Source organism: Haliaeetus albicilla, chromosome 10 (genome assembly GCF_947461875.1).
Source record: "Haliaeetus albicilla chromosome 10, bHalAlb1.1, whole genome shotgun sequence".
In the NCBI taxonomy this organism is placed as follows: domain Eukaryota; kingdom Metazoa; phylum Chordata; class Aves; order Accipitriformes; family Accipitridae; genus Haliaeetus; species Haliaeetus albicilla.
Genome location: NC_091492.1, coordinates 20,188,669 through 20,205,110, shown reverse-complemented (window position 1 = coordinate 20,205,110; position 16,442 = coordinate 20,188,669). Strand labels below are relative to the sequence as shown.

Here is a 16,442-nt window from a genome sequence, read left to right as displayed (position 1 = left end):
TGAGAAACCAAGGAGGAAGTGGAGTATTCCAGTATTCCACTGAACTGTGTTTCCTGGAGGAAAAATGAATGTAGAATAGTGTATTTATTACTTTAACCAACACATGCGTGTTTCTTCAGTTGTGATTAGTGACTATGCTTACAACAGTATACTGGGTTGGGTTTGTTGTTTTTTTTTCCCTGCCCAAGACAGAGCTGCAAGTTTTAGTAAATAAGGCTTTAGTGCAGTAAACAAAATTACTCTGGAAACTGGCGAATTTGTGCCTTCTGGATAGAGCCACAGATTTGCTTTGCCAGCATGATTTCTAAGCCCTGCTTAGGGCTGACTCCTGGGAGAATGAAAGAGTCTGTTCTTACTTCTTCCTGAAATTCAAGCAGTTCAACTTATGTCTTTGGATGACTTCTTATGCTTAATTGTTTAAAGCATAAAGTTACATGTGTTTAAACAGGAAGTGGAAAGCATTATCTGGGTTTCAATGAAAATGTCCACTGCCATTTTGGAGGAAAGGAATAGATAAAGTACAAATTCTTGTCAAATAATAGGAGATTAAGAAAAGAACATTTTTCCCAGCAACTATGGTAGAACCAGCAAACAAGTGACATTTAAAGAAAGATCTAATGAATCCAGGGAGACAGGCAGAAAACCACCTTGGGATGAAACAAATTAACTTTTACTAGCAATCCTCTTTAAAGCTCAGGCTTTCAAAGGAGCAGACAACAAACACACTGACACCCTCCAGAGAGCAGAGGAGTTAATTAGCTCTTTTAAGCAACACTCTCTGTACCGTAAAGTCTACATAGCTTATACAGTAAGGATTATCTGTCACTTTAGCAGAGAAATACAATTCTGAGCAATTTTTCTAATTAATTTAATACATAGAGGGATACTGAGGTTCTTGCATGTCCTAACAAAGCTGCTGACATTATTTAGTATTTACTTTTATAAAATCCCTGACAAAACTTGTCATGCATAGCATGTAACATGTCTCCAGACAGCACCTTCTGGAACAAAGCATGCGCTTGCCTCGGGCACACAATATTTGTTGTTTGTGAAACGTGGTAGATAAAGCAACAGCCTTTCAAAGTGTGTAATATAGCATGAAGATTCTGTTCAATGCACACTAAAGTTAAGATAGAACTTGAGGTACCAGATAAACATACATTAAAAATACCTTTCTAGCTTATAATTTCATAAACATTTGAGAAAGGTTTTTACTTCCTTAAGCAATACTAAAATGTGTTTTGTACCCAAAGAATATAACACTAAAATAAAAACTATTAAATTGAAATAGAAATCAAGAAAACTGACATCCTGTAGATCTGCCTATTTAGCTGATCAGAAATTCATACTTTTATGAACCACCTCTTTGTCTTGGCTCCTCCCCTAAGAAAGGTTAAGAAAAAAACTTTGGGTCAAAGCAGCACATCAACTTAAAATTAGAGTTCTATTATGGATACAGGCTGACCAAAAAGCTACTGGAGTTATACCATTTGGTTTTCAGGATCTCTTCCTACAGGAGTCAAGCTACTTCATTTTTTTAGCACTATCCAATTAAAAGTTTAGCCTGTGTATCCTTTACTACTTCTGAACTGAAGTAGGATGTATGGGCACTGGGACTTAACCTAGAAGATGTACTGGTTTTAGAAGAGTAGATCCCCCAAAATATTCTATAATGCATGATTGTTTGCAGTGTCGCTATAGTAAGTAGCACAGAGTGGGTTTTTTTCATATGCTTTGCAAAAAGAATTTTGATATAATTGTATGGCAGATTGTATCAACTGTCTAGGTTTGGTAGTATTGCTGCATCCACCTGGGAATTCATGTGTTTTAGAGGACAGGTGAGTCAATTGCTGTATTTACAGAGCTAGTGAGCTGATGAGGATCAGTAAACCTCAACGAACATTATGGATAAGACTGCAGCACACGCTTCCTCAGATATAGGCCTTCTTTTGTCAACTCCAGGTAGACCTATCAGCTGCATTTATGTGAAGAATCCCTGCAGCTACGTCACATGGGTTAGTGCAGTATATTTAGCCCGTTTTTGACTCCACATGACCAGCAAGTAGTACAGTGTCAACTTTCCCTAGGAAAAAAAAAAAAGCTGCCAGGCTATAATTAACCCTCAGTCTTCTCTGCTGTGGAGCAACCAGCTAATTCTGTTGGTTTGTGATCAAAAACAGTCATAATGGCAGAGCCACGTTTGCAATGGCAAACTGTCAAGGACATGGTGGGTTGCCTTGCAAGTTACCATTTCAAGCCATAAGACAGGCTTACTTCTAATAATTTCAGGTTCAATGCCAAGTTTACCAAGAAGTACTTTTTTTTTTATTAACTGATAAGATAAGGCTGTATGAAATGTTAGGAGGAGTATAGTTTTCCTGTGCACATTATGTTTATAGTGATATAGACAGACTGAATGTGCCTGCAGAGTCACAGCATAAGCCCTGCAGTTATTTGGTACAGTAATAAATATCCCTGTTCATGTCATGCTTATGGTGTCACACTCTGCATTTATGTATCATGGTGAAACCAACTCACTTAAGTCATGTTTACCCCCTTCTCTCACGCAAGTAGATAGATGAGTATTATATATACATGAGAACACAGTAAGTATTAAGCGTGAACCTTGGAGCTAGAGGACACATGCTGTGCAGTGGAAAGCAGTGCAGAAGTGCCTAAGTGTATTTTTGCCAGCGTCACAAGGGCACGCCTACCTCCTTCCAGTTCTGCTACTGACCGTTGTGAGTGTCTGCACCATGGTGTAGACATGCTACCTGCATTCACAGAATAAATTTCTAACCTCTTCTAATTCTTAAATGGGAATCTTTTTGCAGTGGTGCAACTAGTTGAGCTTACTTTGAATTGGTTACAAGGTGTTCTGTGGCTCTCAGAGGCAAACAGGAAGTTTCATACCTTAGCTGGTCATAGATACCTAAGGATTTACACACCAGCAGTCTATCACTGGTCTTCTCAATAGATGTCTTGCTGGCACAGAATTTATGAACACAGTGAGTGAATCCACTAGAAGATAATGATCATAGTATCCTTTAACTGTTGACAACCCCAGATGGAGAACATTCTCTTCACCTTTCCTCACTGTTCCAACCTTTTCCTTCTAATCTACTGCTCAGTCTGGATCTTTCTCTATTTCATTCATAACGCCCATTTCTAAAACTAGATTCCCATTCTCTTCCAATACATTTCAGATTCTGCCTTATCGCCTTACTCAACCTCAACATCTCACTGCAGGAGCCCATAAGCTTATGAGAAGAATTAGAATTGTAAACTGCTTTTTATTCCTATCTCCATATGGCCTGACAAAATATATTTAATATACAGAATACTAGGAAAGGAGGAGTTTGAACACAACCTTACCAAACAATTTATACTAGTATGATTTTCAGAATGCCTTTTATCAACAGGAATATTCTAAGAGTTCTGTGTACAATGTAGGCTAGAGTTCTTGTCACACAAATCCATGTTGGACATGCTGCAAAATGCAACATTTTGTTCCGTGCTTAGGAGACAGTAAAAAAACATTGAGTCTGAGATGTACATCTCAAGAACATCTCGAGTTGCACTGGCAAGAAGACAGGTTTTTGAGCTGCTCTCCTCCATACTAAGCTAGACTCCAGCATTCAGTATTTTTTGTGCTTCTGTAAACCGTCAATGCTCTGTTTGGCAGGATGCTGCCTTAATTAAGAATGACCTGTTAACGCATAAGTTTTAAATATATAGAGAAATACAAAGTACAGTCGTTCTCCAACACTTTCTTATTAGTTACTACTGTGATTCTCTAGAAGTTAAGCTGAAGCTCCAGGTAAAAAACTACCTGTAAAGATGTACAAATTTTCTAGCAAAGATCAGAATAATCTCTGAGCTTCCCAGCAAGAGAATTTATCAACTAGAGGGTTATCACAGAACTTTTAAAATGAATGAATGCAAATGGCTTAAAATTCTACATGGAATGTGTCTGACAAAGCAGACTTAACTGCTTTATGTACACAAACCAGTTATGATTTATAGTAAATCTACACACTGGATTTTCTAATCTCCAGCTTTATGTAATGGAGATGCAATGAGTAACAAAATGTAAGAGGATTAGTAGAAGGTCATCCTGATTTGCTGAATACAGCCCAACATAATACCTTAAAAATGGTTAACTACAGTTGTACATGTTAGAAATCTCATTGCTGTAGGAAGCCATGAAATCCAAGGTAAACTCTTTCCTAAACTGCAAAGCATAAGAGATTAAATGTTAGATCAACAGTATTAGAATAGATTTAAATCTAAAACTTGACAGTGGGATAGGTAAGCCACCACAGTAGGAGCACTTTTTAAAAACAGACTTGGGAAAAAAAATGAACAAGGCCTCATCATATAACTAGATTAAGTCTAACTTTGACTAGCTTTTTTTTTTTTTTCTAGTGGGGAAGAAATGGGACCTTTATTAGATGAGTATACAACAGAGCACAGTATGGATGATGGATACAGGAAAGGACAGAAATGACCAACTGCCTGTTTCTTGTCATTTCAGCTGCATTGTTTACACCTATTTGCAGCCCTAAGTATTCCGCTGTCTATACAGAGAAATGTTAGCCTGGGGATTTGGGCAGAGGACACACTTGCTGAAAGATGTTAAGGGAGAAAGAAGGCTCAGCACAGTGGGACGGGGAGGGCGGGAGGCAGGGAGGAAAAGCAGAGGGGCCAAATAAAGAACAAGAAGCTGCGTTTGCATAGTTCCAGTCCAGAAGTTTACCAGCTTGTGCAGATTGACTATTGCAAAGACCTAAGCAGAAAAAAGTACTGTTTTTCAGAAAACCTTTAAATTAATAGCATACAGCACAAATTACTTTAAAATTGTGTTGTTTCAAGTGTTTTCTGTAATATCATTTGAATTTCATATCTAGGTGTCCTCATGCAGTTTGATCCCTTGTTTCTTCAAGTGAATTAGAAAGTGTTTCCTGTAGGAAGCAAGGATGGGAAGAGGGGAAACCAAATAAAAGAGCCAATTCAAGGTGGAGATTAGAAAAGCCTAAAGACATCAGTTGGATCCTGCTGAAAAACAAGAAAACAAAGAGCCACACAAACTTCAGGGCAGGGGGAAGGAAAAAAGTGTACTTTATGTAGACACCCAGATAGAGAATCTGCCTTGCAATTATGTAATCCTTTTTCATAGTCTGAACAGAGCCTAGCTTGCTCTAACTGGTAAAGGGTGAACAAATACAACAAAATTTAAAAAGATACTCCATCCTGGTCATTGGCATGCATGTTTGCAGAGAAGCTATAAATGGTGAATCCAGATGTGTTACACCTTCCAGGAGATGCAAGATCAAGACTAATCCAGATGCTCTTGGCTTGAGCACTGATGGATAGAGCAGTTTTGTAGTTCTGTACTAAGTAGTGGATTTGGGTTTTTTTGGTGTGTTTTGAAGAAAAAGCCTGAATGTTGGCTAAGAGGCAGTAAGATTCACTTTTAGGAGTCTTGCTTAAAGGCATTTATATAGCTGCTATCCAGACTGCCACTTCTGTAAGTGGGGTGTGTTGAGTTTTTTTGTTGTGGATTTTTGTTTGTTTTCTTTTTAAAGAATTTTAAATCATACTATGTCAAGCTAAACAGCTTAGTAATTCCAGGACTAATTTTGTCATGAGGTAGCACTTCCATACTCCACTCAAATTTTGGTAAAATGTCTTAAAATATTTTATTTTCTTGGCAAAGAAAATATTTACTATGCTAATTTTGAAATAGTGAATGTTACATAAAAGAAAGAAGATCATTTATACTGTCAGGGTTTTTTGAGTTTTTGTTTCATTTTTTTAAGATTACTGGCTTAAATATTTAAGGTCAGTAATCCAGACAGGATTTATAAAATTTTCATTTGGCTTTGCCTTAGTGTTTTATTTTGAGAGGTTTATTTGCCTTAATTGGTAACCCTTAAAAACCTATTTTCCAACTAAATATAGCTTTCAGGTTTAATATATTAGCTGGGAGAACATACTGTATCAACATTCATTTAAGTATGCAATTATGTTTGGATTTTTTTCCTTAATTGTTATAACATTAATGTAGAATAACTGATTTGCTATTTGTGTCTAGCTCTTTTTGTATGGAAACTAAAATTCAATTATACACAAAAGAAAAATTTTGAAAATTATTTTTTAAACCACAATAATATGTTAAGATACATTATAAAAAAGTGTTCCTGTCTAAAAATGATTTTTTATTTAGAGCTGATTAAGCAGAGGAAGTATTTACTCATGTTGAGAGAATTGAGTAGCTTATTTCTTGTCACTATGCCCTTCAAGATTTTTGGAACAGGTTTCAGGCTAGACATCTGATTTGTATTTGCAGATTGGAAAAGGAAAAAAAAAACCCAAAACCAACCCACAACCCAACCCCCCAAGCAATCATCAAATGGCAGTAATATGAAACTGAAATGAAGGTAATCTCTATGCTTGCAAATGTATTGTTGCTGCCAAGTGCTAGTGTAGCATTTAAAACCATGTTCAATTTTTCCATATAGGAAGCGTATAGTTCAATCACCAGTTATCAGACCTTCTTTAAACTTCTATAGCAAGCATTATTTAAAAAAAGAAATTAATAAAGCTGTGGCCACTGACTCATATGTATATTGATTATACTTCTCTAAACTATTAGCAAGTGGCCACGCTTTTAAGTATGGCTCTTGCAGCTTTTCCAGTGATTTGGTATCTTTGTCAGCACAGGAACAACTCAGTAATTTCACTGTGTTAAGCAATGGAAATAGTTTCTAAAAGCAACTAATATTTGTGATACAGGGGAAAAAAAAAAAATCGGCTTTCTTTTTACTATGCATTCATTTTAATTTCTGAACAAGTATAACCAAACTGCCGAGATGATCATAAATGCTAACTCTTCTGCTTATGTTGTCAAAAGTTTAACTATGGTATTTAGTTGTATTTTATTTATTTCTACATCTTTTTTGTGGATGTGGAGGGGAGGAGTATGAGAAAAAGCTAGGTTCTAACATGACTTCTTGATACATGAGATTTCTTTTTCCCTCCTCTAGTACAGAAGTAGAAAATGCTATTTTTTTTGTCACATTCTGTTTCATAAAGCCTTGCTCTTCTCCCCTCAGCAAGTCCTTGATAGAATCAGTCCCTTCCTTTCTAAATGAAGTTGATTGATAAACAGTGTTTCTAAAAAAGAGAGCTTTGTTTAATTAGAGTGGCCATTTAACTAACTGAAAGCCCAACTATATTATTATTTTCTCTCATTTTCTTCCTAGTATGCTGTGTCTTTAAAGGCATTACTTACTAAATTTTCTTACTATTGACTGGAGGTAACAATAACAAAGCTCTGTTTATGCAAGGAACTGGGCCTGACATCGGTATTTTAACATACACTTAAGTCTTTACACTACTGCTGATGCAATTAAGTAATTAGTAGGGATGATTAAAAAAAACCCAACCCAAACAAAAAAAAAAACACTAAACAAAAAACCCAGAAGAACCCCCAAAACAGTTAAGACTACTGCAGAAAAGAGATACTAGTAAAATTCCCATCATCAATACCAAACACCTTTTACACACCTTTTAAGGCCAGGCCTTCTGTTCTTCCAGTCTTATTAACAAGACATGTTCTTTAAATTGCTTTGCATCTATGCCTCAAATAATAGTCTGATGTTTAGGATCTGGTATCTCTTTCTTCTCACTTTGTTGGACAAGTTTTGTAAATTAACACTGTCCAAGTATTTTAAGTAAAGAACTTTATAGCCTGGCCTTTCGCACTAGAATGTCCTTGTTCTGTTTATGTTAAACAAGTGAATTTCTCAAAAAGCTAGCCAGAGTGGTAAGGAGAAGGCCAACAGCTACTGTGAGCAGAGATGCTGAATGATGACAGCAGATCTACAGAATGTCTGTGAAAAAGACTAAGATAGTGCCAAAATGCATGTGATTGATATGTTTTCAAAAAAACTAGCCTGCCCTTCAAAACTGGGACAACTCCAAGAAACAAGACTCCAAACTACATTCGTGCAACTTAGATATATTGTTATGACTTTCCCTGAAACATACCAACAAGACAATAAGAAAAGGCTTCAAATTAATTCCTTGAATATAAGGTGTCAATGTGTAGGAGTTAATTCCTCAAGCCCTGTTTTGTGACAACAACAAAGTCTATGGGCAAATTAGACTGAAGTATTTGAACTGTAGAACTACAAATTTACAGCTGATATCATTAGTTTTAAGTAAGTCATTGCTTTGGACACAAAAATACGACTCCACTTTGATGATACCAGTTTACTTCTGTGAAGAGGAGCGTGTTCTAAACAAAACAAAACAACCCTCCCACAGCCACGTTGTAGTTTAATGTAGATTATATCCCAGTATTAGAATATTATATCCACTTACCATCATCTAGTGTGATGTCTTGTAGTCCTATTGTTTGAAAACTCAACTCTCTGTCTTCAGGTTCTGGTTTAATGTTAATAGCTGCCCCATCTGGTGAAAATGGAGATGAATCGCATACGGTATGGTGGACTAGGGATGATGCTGCGTTAAGACCTCCCAGTGCTGGACTATGTGCTTGAGGGGAGTGCTGTCCCGAGTGACTTACAGTGGTTGGCGGGGGAGATGAGGCAGGTCCTGAGCTAGGAGATTGGTAAGGCATAGGTTGTAGCTGGGGTGAAGAAGGTCCAGACAGCGGTGAATGGACCAAAGGGTGGGAAGCTGTTGGGGATGGGGATGAAGTGGATGCTGGATTTGCAGAATGGTATGGGACTTGCTGCAGCTGGGGAGAAGCCTGCCCAAGGGACCGACTCATTGCAGAAGGGATGGAGCCCTGCCCAGCGCTTGGGCAGTGGTATCCCATTGACGGTAGGTGAGAAGATGAGTGTCCTGAATGAGCTGGGTGTACTAGCGGGTGCCCTGCTGTACTTGATGTCGACACAGAACCTGCATTTGAAGAATGAAACTGCATTGGTGGTAGAGCTTGGCAGCTAAGATTTATCAAATGAGGTACAGCTGTGTCTTGCTGAAATGAAATAGTATCAAATCCTTGGCTGGAGGCAGAGTTCATAGGAAGACCAGACTGTCCATTGTATACATCGTTAGACTGCATAGGCTGGTAAGAAGGCCTCACAGGAGGTGCTGATGTTACCTGAAAAGACTGAACCACAGCAGGAGGCAAAACATGACACTCTTCACTTGGACTAAGGTTTCTACCTTGCATATGTGGCAGGTGGGATACTGCTGAGGTCACCATTGCTGTGTATGGTGGTTGAACTGGACACACAAGGCTCCTGGGTGATGTAGACAGTAAATTGTCATGTGGATGCCCTTGTTCTGGTGAAGGCAATTGAGTTCGGATAGAATGCAGGCCCTGGACATTGCTTGTGTGAGGCAAGGCTAAAGACGGAACAGCAGACAAATCCACCTCATCTCTGTGCTCTTGCTTCATTATAACTAGAAGAAGTAAAACACTGTATTACAATTCCAACCCATATGTATCCTGTGATAAATACACACTAATTGCTGTTTAACAGCCACAACAGTGTTGTTAATGTCCTTGCTCTAATTTCCCTTCTTTTGCTCTTTTTTTACTGTATGCCTGCTATATTAACCCTTAAGAGCCAGAAGACCTCTCCTAGCATTTATTCAAAGTCAGTTACGTTCCCCTCTAAAACACCCTGCTATGCAATGCATGTTTTTTAAAGACATTTGCAACCCAGCCGGAGAAAGTCCGATACATCTAAAGAATACAGCTCAGAGGTGTGTGTGGTGGGGGCTGAGGAGCACAGGGTGCACTGCTGCTGCTGGGCTCCACTGAAAATAGGCAGACAGGAGTTCAGTATCAGGCACCACGCAAAAGGGGAATGAAATTTTTAGCTGGCTTCAAACTTTCCTTAGCCTCTGATCAAGATGACAACTGAACTTTGGCAACACAGTTAAACTAGCTCAAGTACTGCATGTTGTTTTAATTACAGCAGCTCTTTCAGCACATCCCCCAATTTCAATGATGGTAACAATTGTTCTTATAATACAGAGACTTAAAAATTGACACACTTCTTTTTTTTTTATCTATTGGTAGGCTCATGAAAAGATATTGATTTTAAGCACAAATAGAAAAATGCTAACACTTAACTGCTCAATTACTACTTCATACAATACACTGTTAAAGAAACTGTTATATATATTTATAGATAAAAGGGATTTTAGAACATTCGTGCAATAACAGCTGCAGTGATAATTAAACTTGCTTCTTATTTAAGCAGTGTCATTACTGCATTCTACCATTTAAACAATTTAAATATGGATTTCTCAAAAAAAAATAGTTTTAAGATGTATCTTATAGCTATCTTAGGAGCTGATATTCTTAAGAATGGTTGAAAAATACCACATAAACCTGATAACACATTTAGTGTACACTTAGTGTACCAAATACCTAGGTAACATTGCTTAAATTGCACATGAAGGTATGAAGTAGGTAATTTTAGAGCACACGTGAGCAAATCTTATTTTAAATAGCATAAGCTAATGGTAGTTGGCTTTGTTGGCATACACATTAGCTTTAAGAAGTTTATATTAATATCCATGTCTGACTTTAAAGACTCCTTCAGATACCTGACTTCAAGTCCTCCAGACAGTACTAGAGGGTCTAGCACCATCACTGGTACCTTGTGAATTCTGACTACTCTAAATGGGTATGAATTTCTTAAAAGGAAGTAAGTGGCAGGCAAAGGAGTAGCCATTGCATATCTAGTAGCAAGCACTTCCTCACACTAAACAGAAGGGATTAAGATGCTTTAACTACATGTACAGTTAAGATGTACAGTTTTCGGTTCTGGCTAAGTTACTGTGGTGGGTTGACCCTGGCTGGATGCCAGGTGCCCACCAAAGCCACTCTAACAATCACTCCCCCTTCTCAGCTGGACAGGGGGGAGAAAATATAACAAAAGGCTCGTGGGTCAAGATAAGGACAGTTTAATAAAGTGAAAGCAAAGAAAAACAAATGATGTTATTCTCTACTTCCCATCAGCAGGCGATGTCTAGCTACTATCTGGGAAGCAGGGCTTCAAAACGCATAGCGGTTGCTCCGGAAGACAAAAATGCCCCCCTTCTGTCTCCCTTTACTTAGCTTTTATATCTGAGCTGATGTCATATGGTATGGAATATCTGTTTGGTTAGTTTAGGTCAGCTGTGCCAGTTATGTCCCCTCCCAAGATCTTGCCCTGCCCCAGCCTGCCATTAAGGGGGGGGGGCAAAAATGTTGGAGAGACAGCCTTGATGCTGTGCCAGCACTGCTCAGCAGTAGCCAAAACACTGGTGTGTTATCAACACCTTTCTAGCTACTGATGCAGAGCACAGCGCTATGAGGGCTGCTATGGGGAGTATTAACTCCATCTCAGCCAGACCTAATACAGTTACAAACTATTTTCTCTCAACATGCTGCAATGTGTCCAGAGAGGGGAAAAAATATTTTTTTATCTTCCTTGTACCTAAACCTGTTTTGTTTGGGTTTTTTTTTGACATTTGAGGGGGTGGGGCAAAACGCGTAAAACCTGTTCTGTGATCTCACTATCCTCCATGTCATCCCTACAGTTATCTAGAAGAGCAGCTTCTGAGATTCACCATCATTCTTAAAGAAAAGTAGAATGAAAATTGTTCTGTAAAAAGTGTAATGAAGAAATACCTGGCTGTAATTATAGCACTGTAGCTTATTATGCTAAATTTCAGCTTTTTAATTAGACAAGCTTAAGTAAGCTGTTTTACAAACAAGTCAAAGCTAGTCTTATCTACCTGTCAAAAGTACAAGACTGTCTGAATTACTTTCAAATGCCTATTTTAAAAAAAAAAATAAAATGCAACATTTTAGTTTTTTATTTAATACCTGGTGTATAAGTAAAACGTTGAGACTGGCTTTTTTTCCTCTTGCCATTGCAGAGATAAAACTGCACCTGAACTGCTGCTGTAATGGTTTTGTTATGGTATGGAGGAACTTCAAGTATGATGTTTGCCTATATGAAACAAAGTTTTACATATCAAATGCAAATGGAACTGCTCTTAATTACAGAAAACCCAAAACACTTATTGCAAAACTAAAGCAAACTAATATTTTGAAATAGGTAAACTTCAAGTTTATGTATATTGCATACTAAAACAGTACTATGAGCAAACTTTTATTTGGAGACATTTTTCTTCTTTTAAACACAAGTGTTCTGAAGGTAATGCTTTTAATTAAATAGACACATCATCTAAAGGATGCTTTGTTTATCTGCCAGAGCATAAAAATATTCTAGCAGTCAAAGAATTGCATTTTGGATCATAAAGCTTTTAAGAAAAATTTTAGTGCACTGGAAATTATTTGTCATCTTAGCAAGATTATCTTAATTTTTCTTTTTTCAATTTTTTCATTGCTTTCACAACAAGCATACTATTTCCAGTTCCTTCAAAGCATCATCTTAATGGCTACTTTATAGTATTAGGCCAATTTAGAAGTCTCCAGTTGTCTGTCTGAATCAGCCACTGGTCTACTTTACTAAATGAAGTCTAAATTTCAGAACAATGAAGATGTTTAGTTTCTCATTTAAAACAGAAAGCTTTCTAAAGTAAGAAAAATTGTTTCTCACCCCTTGACACTTTTCCCTAATTATTTTCCCTTCTACCTCCCACTGAGGTCGTCCATCTGTTGAAAGAAATTTACAAATAATTCAAGCAAAAAGCATTTTCTCAAACACTTAAATACTTAATCTTAAAAATACTTAAATACTTAATATAAAACTGCATTTATTTTCAGTCAGAAAGAGGCCATTCAACTGACAGAGATATACTGTAAACGAAGTGTAAAGTATAGAGATGCTTTAGGAGTTTCAACACTACAGACCTTGTCCATAAGTTGACTGGTGTGCAGGATTCTGCATTTTAACATAATCTGCTAATTACATACAGTTGGATTTAATTCCAAAGGAGACAGTGTGTACTGTAAGTGTACAGAGGGATTTTTTTCCCCATTTTTCTAAAAACATTTTTGAAAGGTAGTTAAATTACTACTAACACTTGTGATTATTCAAACATGCTGATGCCTTAACCTACAAGTCACCATGTGAGAGATAACATATGCCATATCTTCATGCACATACTCACAGGTTATACATTTAAACATGCTCGCATGAACCGAAAGACCCAGTAGTTCAAATAGCAGGCAAGTTGTCTGTGTTGTGAGGGAAGTAGATCACCTTGGTGAACCTCTCTCTGCTCTGACCTAGCATAATCCATTATCCTTAATCTAACACTCGGTTCTGTGTTACTGGCTTTGTACAGGCTATCAGGGAAGCTATTATCTAGCAGCAGTACTTCTTTAAAAGGCATTCAAGTTGTGTGTCAAAATACATTATTACATAAACCCCCCACTTATGTTGTGCATTTGTTAATAAGAAAAACCCCTAACTCCCTTGCTTAAATATTTAACAAAATAATAAGTCATAGAAGAATTGGACTTGGTTGCAAACTTTTATTATTAATGATTTACTTTTGCTAGTGTTTCACAGAAGTTCAAATCAGGTATTCAAGTCACAGCAACAACAATTTAAGTTGTTCAGATTTTATGCTCTCTATACTAAAGGGACAATCAAGGAAGAAAAGGAACTCTATGTATTAAGACAGCTAGTCCTAAATTTTCAACTATTTTTCATGCATTTTAGTCTAAGTAAGAAATATTAAGAACAAGATGTGTATCCAGAAGAGCTACAGAACCAGGAAGGAATGCTGAATAACCGAACATATTTGAGTAATATGTATGTATGTACCTGAGTGTGTGTATATGCAGCTGTGTACAATACAAAACCAAAACAAAGAAAACTTGCTAAACTTTCATTATATCTGGTTGTAGTAAACTAAAAATGAAAACTATTTGACAGCTTTTTTTTGGTGTTAAATTCTCTAGTTTATGGAGTTGCATAATTATGAAAGTGGTAGAAAAGAGGAAGAACATGGGATTAGGAAAAAAAAAAAAAGCTTTCAAACCTGTACTTACATTTAAAGAAAGATGTTTTAGAAATATTCATCCAAAATCTGCAAGCTTCATGCTTACTTTGAGATTCTATTTCCTATATATTAGACTGCAAAATTTTAGCTACTACCCTCCCAAAGAATAATTTGTTTAATTTCATGAGATCAGTTGGAAGCAGTTAAATTTTTCCACAGATTTCAATGCATGAAGGAAACACTATGTCTTTAGTGTATCTTAACTGAAATGCATGCCTGCAACATAATTTTTAACTCTACTTTGCTAATATACAAGTGTAAGCCTGCTGCAATTCTCACCCATGACTAAGTGTTGCCTAGAAGACAGAACTTGGACTCTAGAGAATGAGAATCGTGTAATACAACTGACTATAACATTTCTGATTTCGTGGCAATTAAATACTTGACCAGCTTGTCAAGCACACAAATGTTTAATACGTGTACAAAAGGTCGCTGTTGTTTGTACCACAACTTATTGCCAATATTTTACCTACATGCACACTTGCCTGTTTACAGATGCAAATTAGGCATAGACACAGCCGAAGCTTACACTGCACACCAAATCTGAGTCTGATCTTAAGACTTTTTTAAAAACTGCATCCCTTAAGAGTAACTTCCATAGAAAATCTTATGCAAATATATCAGAAAAAATCAGTAGTGTTTTCTAGCTAATATTTATTCCATTGTCTTAGGAGTAAGTCAGTTCCTATGCAATGATTAAGTCAGATATAACGTGACATCAATGCCAAATAGTGCATTTCCATTAATTCCCATTTTCATTTTTTTCTTTCTTTTTTTTTTTTTATAATGAGGAAAAAATACATGGTATGATCTGTCCACAGCATCTTTCAAACACACACAATTCAAACTTAGTTAGCCTGTAATTGTCTGAATCAGAAGTACTATTTCATTCATAATTGCCAATGAGCAAATAGATCAGTGCCCAAACTGAAGTTTCAGATTACTACTTGCGACTTAACTTTCTTTTTTTCTTTTTCTTTTCTTTTTTTTTTTTTACTTCCTAAAATCAAGCTCAGGTAATGTTTTTGGCTTGGTTGTCAACAAAAAAAAGTAAGATAGTATTTACCTTGTCCTTTTTCAAAAAATATAATTTTGGATTCTGGAAGAAAATTGGATCCTGTCACCACCATTTCGTGGCCTCCATTTACTGAGCAACTATTGATGCTGTACTTCTCAATCTGAGGAAGTTCTTGAGCAGACCGCTGAGCTTTAAAAAAAAAAAAAAAAAAAAAAAAAAAAAATTAAGGGAAAAATTATTATTCACAATCTTAATCATATTGACATTTCTTTTATGATCTGAATTTGAAGGATCAAGGATGAAACTAAAACAACCATCTATTTACATATACAAATCATATTTGTGTATGATTTTATCTTTGTTTTTAAAATTATGTTGAAATTATATAATTATAGAAAAGAAACACCAAGAAGCCATGGAATCCTAACAGTCTCTACTGTTAAAGCAAATGAAATTTTTAGTTTAGGAATACTGATTTAAAAATTACTTCAGCACTTTATAGACAAAATGAATTCTAGGAGAAATTCAGATTAAGATTGTGTTTTGATTCCTTAGTGCCAGCATTTAACAAATGAATTCTCTAGAAGTTCAGCTGTTCATTAGATAACACTGTATAAAGACAAGTAATGGTATATATAGACCTTTGTAAATGAAATAGTATTAGTTCCTTCTGAAATGAATATTTATTTTCACTGAGATGTATCAGCTGCCTCTGCTAATATACAGGAACTACTGAAGCTGCTAGCTATGTGACTGCAGTATTAGGTTTAAAGCCTAAAACATTGTTTTTCCTCCAAACCTTCAGGCTGCCACTTGGCAAGTGCCACCTTTAAATAAAGGTATATTACGTTTTGGTAATTTAGCTCTTTTACACACAATGCTTTTTACACACACTTGTTATATATAATTCTGACAACAAATATTGTCAGAATGACAATACTACTGACACATGCAGAAAACATGACTATAATTATGGATAGTTAAAGCAATCTTACAGCATTCAACAGGTATGGAAGCAGTCTGCAGAGATAAGACTTTTCCACTAGGTTGTGGGATGTGAACACGAAACACAAGTCGCACTCTGGTATTCTTTCTTCCAATATCTGTCTCTCCTTTACGGAGCTCTATATCTGAATTGCGAAGTTTCAAAATACCAGCACAATCGATACTGGAGATAGGTGAGGACGGATGGATCAGAAGAGAAATGGAAGAAAATGAATCAAACTATTGCCAAAGTATACTCTGTAAGCCTTTCTTTTGTTAAAGAATGAAAAGCATTCTATTTCTTCCCCATGTTACGCTATTTTAAGTGTTATTTTAAATGTCTGAGATTAAAAGTTCTGTTAGCGTCAAAAATGGCAGCAAGTAGTCTGTCAAAACATTTTTGTCTTGTAAATGTCTA

At 36.4% G+C, this 16,442-nt stretch overlaps 1 protein-coding gene across 4 annotated transcripts in view; it reads right to left on the bottom strand.

Moving 5' to 3' along the window:
- The window catches only part of NFATC3 (nuclear factor of activated T cells 3), a 76,878-nt gene that overhangs the window by 13,701 nt on the left and 46,735 nt on the right, over positions 1 to 16,442 (bottom strand). For 2 of the 4 annotated variants that reach the window (XM_069793704.1, XM_069793705.1), the window contains exons 5-9: positions 16,036 to 16,208; positions 15,089 to 15,229; positions 12,609 to 12,664; positions 11,870 to 11,996; positions 8,392 to 9,444 (exon numbers count right to left, since the gene is read on the bottom strand). In XM_069793704.1, the coding sequence (XP_069649805.1) occupies positions 8,392 to 9,444; positions 11,870 to 11,996; positions 12,609 to 12,664; positions 15,089 to 15,229; positions 16,036 to 16,208 (1,550 nt within the window). The remainder of the gene's footprint in view (positions 1 to 8,391; positions 9,445 to 11,869; positions 11,997 to 12,608; positions 12,665 to 15,088; positions 15,230 to 16,035; positions 16,209 to 16,442) is intronic. The other 2 variants (XM_069793706.1, XM_069793707.1) reach the window with 1 other exon arrangement.